This window comes from Tetranychus urticae, chromosome 2 (genome assembly GCF_039701765.1).
Source record: "Tetranychus urticae isolate SD_2017Ah chromosome 2, NJAU_TeUrti_SD_1.0, whole genome shotgun sequence".
Classification (NCBI taxonomy): domain Eukaryota; kingdom Metazoa; phylum Arthropoda; class Arachnida; order Trombidiformes; family Tetranychidae; genus Tetranychus; species Tetranychus urticae.
The window spans coordinates 27,952,307-27,967,360 of record NC_142959.1 but is presented as its reverse complement, the minus strand read 5'-3'; the positions used below and the strand labels follow the sequence as shown (position 1 = coordinate 27,967,360).

General features: G+C 30.6%; 1 protein-coding gene across 1 annotated transcript in view; it reads left to right on the top strand.

Annotated features, from left to right (window-relative positions):
• Positions 1-15,054, top strand: part of LOC107360210 (muscarinic Acetylcholine Receptor, A-type) — a 45,786-nt gene that overhangs the window by 26,437 nt on the left and 4,295 nt on the right. The window contains exon 4 of the mRNA XM_025160399.2: positions 10,883-10,993. Coding sequence (XP_025016167.1) covers positions 10,883-10,993 — 111 coding nt within the window. The remainder of the gene's footprint in view (positions 1-10,882; positions 10,994-15,054) is intronic.

The window sequence follows — 15,054 nt, the reverse complement described above, 5'->3', positions numbered from 1 at the left end:
GATGTAATCTGTTCACTTTTCAGTGTCAACATTATTCCAGGTAAATCGATCATGATCTTGCTATCAATTTCCCTGCATTAACCTTATTGCATTCACTTAAGAATGTACCGATTATCATTAATAGATTTTTCTCACGGAATGCAATCAAATGTTTCGGTTAACCTTATCATTATAACTTTTGTTTCTTTTTCCATAAATTTCCATTCACTGGATTCCATCATGAGAAAAGACTAAAAGAAAATATTGCTTCTCTTTTTTTCTGTACTTTTTATGTTTCAACACAACTTTTTGTTCCTCAATTTGTCCTTCCCTAACCAATACAAGTAATAATAATGATAACCACGCAATTGAACGAAAGAAAGCTTATAAACTTATAATTAGCCTTTGTCGTTAACTTGACTTGCTTCTAATAATCATCCAGTTAATTGGAAAAGTCAATTCAGTTGATAACATTTTAATGCAAAATTATCAATCAAAATAATTATCAGAGAAAACGAAAAAAATTGAAGGAAAAAAGTAATCAGAGTTATTGGACTTTTCACTCCCAGGAAGGAGTTCAAACTCCAACGATTTTAGTTTCAATTCGAATAAGAAAACTCCACAGTTTCGAATACTTTTTTAACAATCAATCTTCTCTGAAAATCAAGATATCTCAGAATATAATGCAGAAGAATTTGAAGAAAAAATTTGCAAAAATCTTTATTTCGTCCAGCAAGGTTATTGAAGTCTTTCGACTGGAAAATTCTTCAAATTTCAATTCGTTAAACACGATGAAAAAATGTAAATTTAGAAAATTGAATTTTTGTGCAAAGTGTAACGGCATAACTGACGATTCAACAGTTAACAACTCTCATTAATTGCTTTAGTCTGCCTCTATTTTCTTTGCTTTTCAATATCTTACGAACTGTGTTTCTGACCATAAAATAGTTAACACTTTTGGAATCAGGATAAAATTTTAAGTTAGAAAAATTATAAAAAGTGATTTAAAAATAGGCAATTTTCTATTCAATTTGACATCCTCTTATTACATCGATTATTCATCATTTAGAATCGCTAATTAACAAAGAACTGCTAATGACATAATCAAGTCAAAAATAACAATTTTTTCTATTTCTTGCAATTCTCACCTTATTTCATCAATCTTCATCTTGTCTTTCAATCGTCCTTCACCAATAAACATCTTTATCGTCGATGCTGCTTCTTTTCCCTCAACATTCCAATTTCATTCACATCTTCAGTTCTGAATCACGGGAAGAAAAGAATAATAAGAAAACGAAAATGAGTGAAATCTTTTTTTTGTAATTGGAGAAGTGCTGACAGATCATCCGTCACTTTCAGTCAATCATTTCAAGTATCAGTCTCATATTGATTACCAATAATTGACATTAAATCATCTTCACTTGTCAGTCGACAATAACCTTATAATCTTTTCATCATCACATCATCATGCAGTTCTTCCACTAATAAATGTCTCTTTTCATCAACTTGAGATTCTTTTTACTTCAATCAAAACTCGAACCGAATGGTCCATTAAACAACATTTAATTTGAGTCTCTAATTTCCAATAACCAATTCATCGATAACATGATAAGTTCATTTCTCAAATGGTTGACAAAAAGTTGACACAAAAACTTGTAAGTCGTTAAATCGGTTAAATCGAATCGAATCAGCAAATTTAACAATTAATTTCCATTGAATTTCCAAGCAATTTAATCAATTGAACAAAACTAATTGATCAACTCAGTGCTTAGACTGCAATAAAAGTTACTTTGGAGGCTTCATTTTTTACTGCTTCATCAACACTAAACACTTTCAACATTAATTGCAACCGATTTCAACTGAACAACCAAAAGGAAAAAATGAAATATTCGTAATCAAATGATGAAACAGACAAATTGAATTGCAAGCTTCAGGGTAAACACTTTTCATGCTTCACAATCATCATGAAAATATACAAATGAAGGTGAAACATTGGTTCAAAGTAAATTGTGGAATTTTCTGTTTCACCAAAAAATAAAGTTGCCAACTTGTCAAGTTCAAGTTGAATCAAAAGTTTTTGGTTTTGTTTAACCGAGAACTTTTTTTCCATCAAATTTTCTTTCCTTCCACTTGTTTATATTTATTTTTCCTCCCAATCGACTATTATGGTTATTGAATCTTCTGAGTTGATGAACACCAAATATGAACAAAAGCAATGATATCAAGTTTAAAGCGACACCGAGACTGAGTAAAAGCTAATCCTTGAAAGGGAAGAGAAAAGTTTGACACTTGAAAAGCAAAACACAAAAAAAACTTGATATTAAGCTTATGGTGCTGGGAGTAATAAAAGTGTAACTATATCTCAATTCAGGGAGGGAATAAGATTATATATTGTTGAATGATTTTCAACATTATCAGTTTCACAATTTCCATTGACTGTTCATGGGAAAATTAGAAAATGAAAGTTGAATAAATATGGAAAAAACATTTTTCTCTATTCAAAAGTGTTTCAGCTAATTTCGCCAATTCTCTCAAATCGATCATTAATTTGTGAAACATTGCAATTAACCAAGCATTCAGGGTTAATGAAAGATTAACTTTTCCTTGCACTTCAAAGTCTATTGATTAATGTTGAAGTTGAACATTAAAGTGTTTGAAAGAAGTGAGAATTAATTTTTTTTCTTCTTCTTTTTTCTCTTCACTGCTTCATTCATTGGTAAGAAGATAATGATGAAGATGAACTCTCAAAAATTGTATTTTATTTGCATTTTTATTCCCAATTCCCAGATGAAGGGTTAAACAGTTGGAAAAGTTGCGCCCTTTAATTAAGAGGTAATCTCGATGAGGAAAAGTTTTCTTTACTTTCGCCAATTTTCATCACAATCTTAGCACAACTAAAGGTGTCTTTAATCTTTGTAGGTAAACAGCTTCTAGGAAATGATTAGAGTGTCATTTATCTTACATGCAGATGAGGTTGAAGATGAAGATTGAAAAGACATTTCAGTTAACTTTTGGTTAGGTTAACAAGTCAAATGTAAATGCACATCAGCATTCGTATTCACATTTACCTGATGAGATGAGAGCACATCAATTAGCCTTTGATAAAACTCTTAAAATTAAAACCTAATATTCAGCATTTCACCAAAAGAGTAAAAAGGGAAAATATTTTTTTACATTTACTTTTTTCTTCTCAAAAGAAAAAGTTGATTTTGAAAATTTCTGGTCAATCTTCTGAACCAGATTTACGGTTAAAGTGAATCGTTTAAAGAGTTTCTGATTCTCGGTTAATTATCAATTGAAGAGTTTCCCAAAGGTTTCAATTAATTGTAATTGAAAGAGAATCAACAACTCGAATATTAAACCAAATTGATTGCATTCTATTGATTATAATCAATTTGATTCTCTCGATTCAACTTGATTAATTGTCTTGCCTTTTCTGTTTCCTCTTGTTTCGTCTTCACTTACAGTTTAACTTTGCTTCCACTCTTCAGCCGCACATTGTCAGGTGATTTAGCACAAAAATAAGGTAATCTATCTTTTCAAATGTTACCCATGAGCATTGAATTGGAGACAAAATTTAATCAGTTAACTTGATTGTTGTCGTTAAACGATTTTAAGACATTTCAATTAGACGACTTCTCCTGGACTTCTGTAAAGATGTTGCTCATATTTGATTTAGTTTTTCAACTTTTCTGGCCTTTAACTAATTGTGTCATTTATAGCAGAGTTGGTCAATTTAGAGTTGAATTGGTAAATTTGTTTCTGTTGGATTAATTGGAGTGAAATGATGGAAATGAAAGTGAAAATTATTCAAGTGAATGGAAACTCGGATTGGTTTGTATTTGCATTGGTTGGTGTAAACAGCAAATTCAGTTCAACACTGGAATTGCTTGGTTGTTCAGTCAATTGCACATTTTGTCTGGTTAATAATCGTGTTGACAGTCAATTCGTAAACATTGCAATTGATGCTAATGGATGATCATTAAGTTGCTTTAAACTAACAATTTTGTCATTACATCTAATTGAAGTTTCAGATTGAAATTATGCAAATCTTTAGCTTTACTTCAATTTTGTAATTTCATTATTTGTAAATATTTAATCAAAAAGTTTGCATTTGATTGAAAAATTGTTAAAACCTTAACTTTATAAATAAATTATAATCATGAAAGATTGGTTTGGAATCGAATTCAAAATAATCATGTTTATTGTGTCAACTTGAATTTAGATTTGATTCGATGAATTTATTTGCTAGTTTGAGGAATGTAAATATCAAAATGAAAAATGATTGTTTTATTCATTGACAATCTGTCAAAATAATTTCAACTCGAAACAAGAATTGCCTGGTTGCAACTGTAAAAACAAAGCAACTTTAATAATTTATCATCATGAATAAATTAGTGGTTAAATTACATGAATGTTAATAATTTACTAATCAGAAATCATTCAGCATGACTTATTTTTCCAGGAAAAGTGTTCAACAGTTTTAAAAGTTTAATTGTAAAGAGACGAGACGTTCACCTAAATGTTGATGATTTAATTCCAATTCATATGAATACTTGAACTTAATGAACAATCGAAAATTTATTCTGACATCAGTTTATAATTGTCTCATCTAATTACAAATTGGTTCACTTGATGGATTGCCTTTGTCTTCACGATTATCAAAGTGTTTAATATGAAAATATCGTCCAATCTGTCTATCATAAACAACCTTTTAAAAGATTATCACAAGAGTGAGATTCTCATCCCAGATCATCATTCCAACCATACTCAGCCTCATTATCATCTTGAAACACTATCATTCTAACCTCCCAGAACTCACCCCCAGCACTCACTCCCAACCTCAACTCCCAGCATTCTCTTCCAGTCTCCACTCTTAACCTTTACTCCCAGCATTACTCCCAGCCTCTACTCTTAGCATTACTCTCGTCTCAGCATTGCTCACTCACAGCATTTACTAGAGTCTCTGTCAGCCTTTGCTCCTAACCTTTACTCCCAACATTACTCCCAGCACTCACTCCCAGGCTTTACTCCTAGCCTTTACTCTCAGGATTTACTGCTAGTCTTACCTCCCAGCATTGGCTTTCAGCATTCATTTTGCCGTTTCACCCCAGCACTTTGCTCTTGGAATTTACATTCAGAATTCAGTCCCTGTAACCGATGAGTTTTCACTCAGTTTAATAAAAACTTTTGCAGGGATTTGAGCATGGAGTGACATTTCAGCTCATCATCAATTCGTTAATTGATCTTCACACCCAAATGACAATTATTTTTTCCTTCTTATCTTCATCATCAGTATTAACTTGCCATTCTCATTAATTGTCAGCATCATAATTGCAATTTATCTTTTTAAGCTTTTATCCTATTAATTATAATAAGCATACGATAATGATTGTCTTTTATCAACTTTTTTTTCTCCTTTTCTCCATCCACTTAATCTCATCATTCAAAAATAATAGTATATTAATAATTTATATTTCCAAGTTTTCTAGATATTCATCTGTAACCTTTTTAAATGAGGGTCAAACTGATTAAGGTATCAATCAAAAACTAAAGTTATCAGAATTTTTCATTTCATTCATCACCGTTTCATCTCAAGTTGAATCAGTTGCGGAATCTTCAATGTTGTTCAATGAAAGATGCAATAGATTTCATTTTTCCATGTGACAGAATTTTTCCTCACTTTTCTCCCCTGTTTTTCAACATAAGAATCCATCAACATAAGAAAGTATCAAGGGAAATGACAATTTCATTTTTATCAAGTAACAAAAAGAAAATACTTTCACTTGAATCACTGAATGAATCAAACTTTCAAAAATTCAATTTTTCATTCTTCTTTATTCTCTTTGTTAGTTTTCCCTTTTGTTTACTTACACCGTTCAACATATGCATGGTAATGATATCATTATCATGATTCTTGAAAATCATGAATTCACCGTCCAATTTGTAACCAAACCAATTGAAAAATCTGGAAAATTCTGCAATTCTCAAACTGAACTTTTTAACCAAACGAATTTGCAAAATGAAAATTCATGGAAGAGACAAGTCTGAACATTTGACACGAAAAAAAACAAAACGATTTGAAATTCGATCCAAACTTTAAAGCCAATCACTTATGAACAGCATTTCATGGGCATTCCTGAAATTCCTTCATGATATCACATTACAAATCCCAAACTCGAGTAAAGCGTCAAAAATAAAATGATTAAATTCAACATTTGCTTTATTTACTTTGATGAACAAAAAATATCAATTAGTCTATCAAATGGATCCAATTAACCTTATCAGTCCTCACTCGGAATGATTCATCTATTCGTGATTCCCATAAATCTGATTATCTCAGTTTCTTCCATTTTTGATTCTTCTTTCAGGCTCAATTAAGCTTATTAAATTTATCGCAACTAATCGAGTTAATAATTGAATAACAATAAAACCAAGTTAAACAAAAGGTAAATTCAAAGCTAATCCAATATTTAGTTGCACCAAGAAACATAACGATAATTTAATTTTACTGCTAACAATGGTAATAAATATCGTTATTTCATGGCATCATGTTAATGATGATATAATGAAAGAATGTAAAAAGTAAATGTTTTTCTTCAGAGGTCAGGTTAGACTTGGTTGTAATGAAAAAGAAAAGGAAAACAAGGCGAAAAATTTGACACTAAATACTTGTTACCATGGAAAGGAGAAAAGGCAATTCTGAATGAGCAAGAAAAGAGGTAAAATTGATCTTTTCTTGTGATAGAAATTTTCACTCAACTTTTTTTTCCTCCTTACCTGATGATAACACGGTACGATCAACATTATCAAAATACATCAACTATGATGAAGGGAATGAAGATTATGATGAAAAGTGTTTACCTGTTCCCAAAGATGGATGAAGATATGAGCTGGGAGTAAAAAGTCCAAGTAATGATAAAGTTGAAGATAGGAAGAGGAAAGTATAAGGAAAAAAGATGAAGATGAAGATGATGAAGAAAAGGAAACTTGAAATTGATTTTTGAAATACATTTGGTGGAAACGTTAAGGTAAAAATGGCTGCAATGATTGATTGATGATATAAATGGGTTCGACATTAGAAGAGTTGAAAGTAAACCATTTTGAATACAAATGTTGATCAAAGGAAACCTTTTCCTGTTATCATTTTTCCATCCCAAACAGCTATTATTATCGTCGAGATAAAAGCGTCCAACAATTGCTTCGATGATCACTCGATAATGGCAATGATTACGTGTAAATATTTCAACTGCCAAGTTGTTTGCAATCGATATCAAAGTGTTTTCCCTTTTCTTCAGGTAATCATCATTAATGAATTTTCAAAGGACAAAAAGTGATTTGAAGATTTGAAGGAAAAAATGAAAATTCATTTCACTGTTTATTGATTGATTTTTGTCTCTTTTCTTGTTCAACTTGTTTGACCATTTGTTTGCCTTTCCTTTCCTTGTAATAATGGTCAAGATGATAGCCAAGGTAAAGAGAAATGAAAAGATTATTGTTGCTATTATTGCCAACCATTTTGGATGAACATTTCAATTCTCAGAGACATTTATTCAAAACTGAAAATGTTTTCTTCTTTTTGCTTAAAAAATATCAATCGAACCTTTTCTCTTCATTTTCATTGTTGCTCTGCATTTGCCGATATTTTCAATTTCATGGTTCATCATTTTACTTTTGGTAAACCTTTACAAATCTCTTGACCCTCATGATAATTTGGGTTCATGATGATAATGACATTTGTCAAGGTGATGATGATGACCCTTCTTTATCCATCAATTTTGTCAACTTTTCATTTATTCATTTTCTTTCCCTTTCTCTTGATGACCCTTTTGTCCACCACAAATGGTTGTTGAAAACTTTCTCTCGATTCATATTCTGTCGATAATCTTGTCCAGTTGAAATGGCAATTTCATGATAAAACCATTTTCCCTTTCATTTTACCTCAACATTTTTCTTGTCTCATCTTGAAACAAGTAAACGAACAAAGAAGGGAAAAAAATGTTGAACCTTTCAGACATTTGTTACAACTTGCTTTAGATTTCTCGTGAGATTAACTTTGCTTTACTTTTGGTCAATTCATTATTCAATATCTTGACCAGTCCCTTACTGACTAGTCCAGTTGATCAATTGTTTTTCATCACAACATTCATCTTAATAATGAACAAGTCACCAATTGTCATTTCTCATGTTCAGTTGAACTTTAAATTTTCATCTCTTTTCAACTTTACCTTTGCGCTTTTCACTTCAATTCATGGTTCAATTAACATTGACAGTCCAAACAAAAAACTCTGTTTGCTCTTCAATTAACATTCATTCAGAATTGAAAGTTTTATTTCACTGTTTTTCGCTCCTTTTTTCATTCCATTTTGTTAATTAATAAACATTAAACATTGAAAGCTTTTCATTTAATATCTCATCCATTCAAATTAATTGGATGAAACAGCTTTTTACTATTCAATTAATTTGAACACTTTTATGGCCAAACATCAGCTTAACGAATGATTTAAAAATTGACTTTTCATGTAAACTTTCGTTTCGATTTTATTAATAAATTCAATTTCGATTAATTTTTCTGTCTCTCTTTCAATTCAAATGTTGAAACTGTTTGGATAAGTTGGAAGAGAATGAAATGTTTTCAATTATAATTCAATGGGAATTAAGGTGAATGGAGTAAAGAAGGAAAAAAGTAATCCGATTATTCCGAAAGATTGGAATCGCTTTTTGTCATCGATAAACTTGGTCATCAATTGGTCATATTGTTAGACTGGTTAACCAGTTGAATGGTACAATTGATTCATTGTCACAGTAATGATAATCCAATGATGAACATGAAGCCAAAATTGGTTTGAAAGGTAAACCTGGATCACTCTGTAAATGAATTTTTGATATTTTCCAATGAAATTTTCATCAGCATGAAACTTGAACCATTTCTTGTCACAATAATAATGCAAAATAATTTGAGTTGCTTCAAGAGTTAAGTTCATTTTAATCTGAAAATTCAAATAAACTTTAATCCTCAAGTTGCAACGTTTTATTTGCTTCATCAATTTTTAACCAAACTGCTTGATGATGATAGTTTTGCGTTAAATATTTAGACTTGGAGTTGGTTCACAGGCAAAGTAATTTTCATTTGAAACGTTCATTAGGATAAAATCAACTGGACTCATTCATTTGATCATTATTGAGGTTATTAAAAGATATTTAAGGTTCTAGGTAAAAGTTGACCAAGTGTTCAACTTTGTCCAGAATTGCTATAAATTTTTCTATTACTGATTTGTTCCTTTAGCAACTTTATGTTTGAGCGAAGATGGTTTCATAACTGAATTTTATGTGAAAAACTTGTATAATAATGTTAGAAATGTTTGCACAAATCATGTTTGAATTGATCATTAGTACTTAAGTTGAGTAGATGAAGTAGTAACTAAAGTTTTGGTACAAATATGTCACTTCATCCCTTCTTTAAGGTAAAGGCATTTCAACTCTTCGCAACTAATGATTGATAATAAATGTTTAACTTTGAATTTTGTAACTTAAAGACAACCGAAAGAAAATGTTTTTCCTTTTCTCTTTTTTCATAAAAGTCAGTCAGAGACCGTCATTATCCTCACTTGATATAACCCAAGCTATCACTGCACTTGCGATAGCAACGTGAGCACTGTCTGGTTAAGAATAGTTGTCATAGAATCGCGTGCGCTTGCAATTGTCATAACGAATGCATATGTTTATCAAGAGATCGCACTTTGCTAATAACATATAATGTTGAACATTTCCAATCATTTCATGCCTTCATCCTTTCTCTAATAATTAATCCTTATTTTGAACCCGTCATATTCAATATAAGTTAAGTTGACCATTAAAACTAAATTAAACCCAACAATTCTGATAATTATCTTCACCTACAGTTCAGCCAACTCTGGATATTGTGTTAATATGCATCTTGATAATGAACATGAAACTTTGAGCCAATCAAATATTTGCCAAACCCTGAATAACCATCATTCGTTGACAAGCTGAAAGTTTATTTTCCGTTTAATTGGAATCTCAGCATTTTAAAAACAATTGCAATATTACAGACAACAACATGAATTATTGTTTATTCAGAGTAAATATTGAAAGTCATGGAATGATGATAATGATGATAGCAAGTAAATATGATTTGGAAAGAAGCACGAAACCCAAAGATTCGAACAACTTTTTCAAAAATGCAGAAGATTGGAATCCACTGTCATTGGTCAACATTGCAGTTCCCATTGAGTTTTCCATGAAATTTAATATGCAATTTATGATAGATTTAGTGATTGAAATTAAAATGGTAAATCAAAGGGATTTATTCTGGTGAAAATTTCAGGTCTCCTCTTTAAATGGAAGGAAAATATGAAAAACTAGAGTTGTTATTCACTGGAGTATTGTGAATATTATGATTGTTAAGAAAGTTGACTCAATATTTAGATAATAAATCAATTGGAATGAGATTATTTTTTGCCTTTTCATGTTTGAAAACAGAAAAAATGTTCCAACATTCACCACAATCAATCTTAACAGTGAATACAGAGGAAAATATCTCATCCTTTAGCTTTGTTTATAACTTTATTAAAATAAGGTTTTTATTAGATTAAGTCTTGTGTCAAGTTTTTCATCTCATCTCGATCAATACAATGATAAATATCATGTAATAATCTTATTATTAAACAGTTGATTACGATATTTTTGTCATCAAAATTGCACCAGACTCGATTCATTCTGAAAACTTTATTTCATCTTTGCTTCCACTCTTCACTCGGAAACGGAAATTTTAACTTTCTTAATGTTTTCCTTTTTTTCGACTCATTATTAATAACATATTTTGATGCTATTTTTTTGGTTCACTCAACTTTTTTTCATCCAATCCCTTCCATCTCTTCAGTGTAACTAGACCGTTAACTTACAGAGCAAGACGAACCACTAAAAAAGCTTGCATTATGATAGCAACAACATGGATCATATCCTTACTTTTGTGGCCTCCATGGATATTTAGGTAAGAATTATCATTATCATACGAATCATGTTTCAAGAGCATGTTCATATTTGAGAAAACAAAAGGTTCAACTCATCCATTTCATACATCATGGTTCACTATAATTGGTAACTGAGCAGGAAATTTATTGTTGCACAGCAACTTGATAAATAAAAGTTCCGTTTTAAAAGACTAAAATCAATCCATTATCAGTATTCAATCAAAACCTAAAACAATCTGTTGTCACAATGATGCAAAACGACTCCAACTCTAACGCTAAGTTGTGCATGATTTACTTACAAGGGAAGTGACCTTACGTGTTTGTAGGATTTTTCAGACTTATATCGTAGAGGACGAAAAGTAACGAGAAATGTATTTTTGTTTTCTTACGTTAGTGCAGGGTCAATGATATTCAATGTGATTTTACTTCCTCTGAATGATCAAGTTTGAACATCTTTCTAATGTGGCCACTAGTACTCTGGATTGATCAGTCCGAAGTCCTCGCCCAGTCATTCAATCGGTAATACTTTTCAGTGACTGCAATGCATTACTATCTTTAACCGCACACTGGCTTAGCAAAAGCAAAAATACTTTCCTCGTTATTTTCGTCCTCTACAATACAAGCCCGAAACTTGCCTTGTTAGACTTTAGTCATTCAATACATACGATCGATTGTTTTTGTGTTTAAATCGCTCTGTCACAATAATGCAAAATGACCCAATGATTAACTTGAACATTTAGTTAGACCTTTGACTCTTTATCAACAGACAAAACATGTTAAATGGCATGTTTGTCAGGATCAAATCAGCTTTAATTATCCATTCTAGTGATCGAGGTTATCCAAGATATTAGTTTATCATCTTTACAAACTTTTGTCAGTCAACTTATAGTCTGGCTAAAGCGGGCATTTTTCAATGCAAACCAGTATTGACATTGTTCCTCATCTTCAATTCAAATATCAAGTTATTGAAAGGATTGCGTTTTTTGTCAAACAACTTTGCACCTCAATGGTTATCTTTCAATTGATCTTTTTGTGTCGCCCTGAACAAAATGAATAACAGAAGCAAGGAGGAACGTTAAAGGCAATATTCAAATTAAGTCAACTTGAATAATGTTGGATGTGAAGGGAACGGGAAGGGAAGCGAAAAAAATGTATTGAATTTCATTTCTTTTTCCTTCCTATTCTTTTATCAGTAAACATTGATTCTGACATAAAATTTTATTCCTTCGCCTTTTCAACCTTGTATAATGTATTTATATTATCGTAGCAACGAAATAATAATGCCAATAATGATAATAATAACAGTAATAAGAACAAAATGAAACAAGTTTTAAACAATCGCTGGCTTTGATTCAAGTTCAATATAACATATCACATTATTCAATTTATTTTGAACAATCTTTTCCTAGACGAATCACTATTATTTTATACTTTTTACTTGTAATGTTATTCATCTTTCAATTGAATAATAATTTCCATTCCTTTTCAATCACAATTTGAATGCACATTTTTGGACAGACCAGAGTAACGAATTGATTTTATTATCATTATTATTGCTATTAAAGTCAGTTGAAGGAGTAAAACATTGCGTTATTAAAAAGCAAAATGTTCAATTGATTGTAAATGCTTGTGATTTGGGGCTAAAAACAGACGTTAAATGAAAGACCAGAAAAGAGTTGAACAATTGAATGTTTACCAGAAATGGGTAAAGCTATTCATTATTATTTAACCGTTTTTAATGTTTTCTGGTTTTAAGTAGCTTTACACTTACCAGCAAAATTTTACCTCAATTTTGTAGAATCGCAAATTTGGTTGAATTTAAATAACTTCAATTCTTGAAATCATTTATAAGCAGTTTAACCATTTGACTGGAACAAAAAGAGAAACTTATTGAAACTGGAAAATTGTTGCAATGTTGAACAAGTTAATTTGAATCATTGATAGGAATTATTTCAAGTGAACCATTGAACCAACTTATCTGAATCGTCAACAAATGAGAGTTCATCTTTGCCTGGATAAAATGAGAGAACTACTCAACCTTTTCAAGTGTAATAATTGGTGAAATGAACTTTTCAAGTCAAGACTTGCCAAGTGTTACAGAACTTCTCAGAATTTCATTTCAAAAGTCAATGAAACCTTGCTAAACGCCTTCATCAAGTGTCTCAGACGCTTCAATGCAAAACCTTGATGGAAATGTTAGTTTGTTCAGTTTCTTCAAGAAATTATAAAAATCATTTCAATAGTTGAACTTGAACGAAACACTTCTGCCAGAAAAGGTAAGATTTTGAAAGGATGAAGGACAAAACTTATTAGCAAGATATTTTTCTTTACGAACATTTTATATGTAAAATTTCCAATATCGATGATCGTCTTTCAGTCTTCATACTTGTATTAACTTAATCAAATGTTAGCCTTTCAAAAGATATGAAACTCGAAATGAACTAATATCGCCAACTGAGAAAGCCTTTTAATCTGTTGGATAACAATAAAAATGAAAAACTTTTTCAATTGCTTTTTTATAATTGTTTCTGATTTACGTGAAACAATTTCAAATTAAATCCTTTATCCAATTGACTCACAGTCAATCAGTTGAAGTAAAGAAAGTTTATTTACTCTCATTTAATCTGAAGATATAAGAATTTAATAGAAGAAGATGATGAAGAGGGAAGAAGAGTAAAGTTTACTGTCATTCAATAGTAAACACTAAATCTGAGCTTTTCCTATCTTATTTTATACTTTCATCACAACTTCATTTCTTCCCAATCATTTTATCTACTCACTCTTACATGTTCATCTTGACCATCATCATGCTTGGACTTTTAACTCCCTGTTTGGCTTCTAATTCCCTATCTTGTTCTCATCTTCATTGTGCCTCAATAAAAATGTAATCCTGGATGAACGGAATAACGATTAGTAATCGTTGATCTAGAACGATATTTGATCTTTACTTTTCTTGGATAAACTGAAACAGTCAAAAGTAGAGTAAAAATATGAACAAATATTTTACCAGAAAATAGTTATTTATTGAATGGCGAACAGTAAAGTTATCAATTTTATTTCTTTATGTAATAACACTATTCCAGTTTCATGATAAGTTCGTAATGAGTTTTATCTTTTTTCACTTTTTCTCTCTTCTTTCCTTCCCTGCAGTTCAATGCATGCAATGTATCAAAATGCGTCCGAAAAATGTGATAATTCAGTTTCAACTTCCATGGTTACCACAGATTTATCTGGTCAACTTGATTATCTTTTATAAGTTATTTTTTCCTGTTTATCTTTTCACTTTACTCTTGGCTTCATCATTATCTTTGAGCAGCATTCAGTTGATTCAGTTCAAGTCTTTTTACTTTTATTATTTTTTCCCTCTTTTTCAATCACTTCAAATGAATAAAATGAAATGAAGAAAATATTTCTCTTCATTCCTAATGTTTATTAATGCTTTTTTTTTGTTTCATCATTTCACTTGCCACTTTCAACTGTTTGTTGTTTCACCCTTTTTTGCTCAATTTTACATTTACATTAAATTTTTACACTTTAAACAGTTTCTCTGAGCTTCAAAAGTCAAGTTTCCACTCTTTCAGTAAACTAAGTTTCAATGAAGATATAAAAACAAAATTTACTCTTCAACATTATTAGACTGTATTATTGGACTTTTAGTTACTTTACTGTATTTACTTGTTTACTTTTCATCAACTCAACTGATTGATTCCAATTTTATTTACTCAATTTTCCTTTTCGAGCATTTCCATTATTTTAAAACACTAAACTAGACTCCAAGAGCTGACACTTACATTAACTTGTGCAAATGTCCGTTTAAACGCTTTGCAGGTTTTCATTTTTGTTCAGAAAAAAACAAAAGTCTAGTTAAAAATCATTTCCATCAGTGAATCAGTGGAATCTTTCATCTAATTCACACTCAAATAACTAATTTGAATGATTAAGAACCAATAAACCCAAATATCGGGTTATAACCAGAGTCAGTATCATTGGATTTGAGTGAATCTTTGACTTTGATAATGGATGAAAATTTTCAGAGCAAATCTTCAAATCTTGATCAAATGATTTTATGAAAAACAAAAGG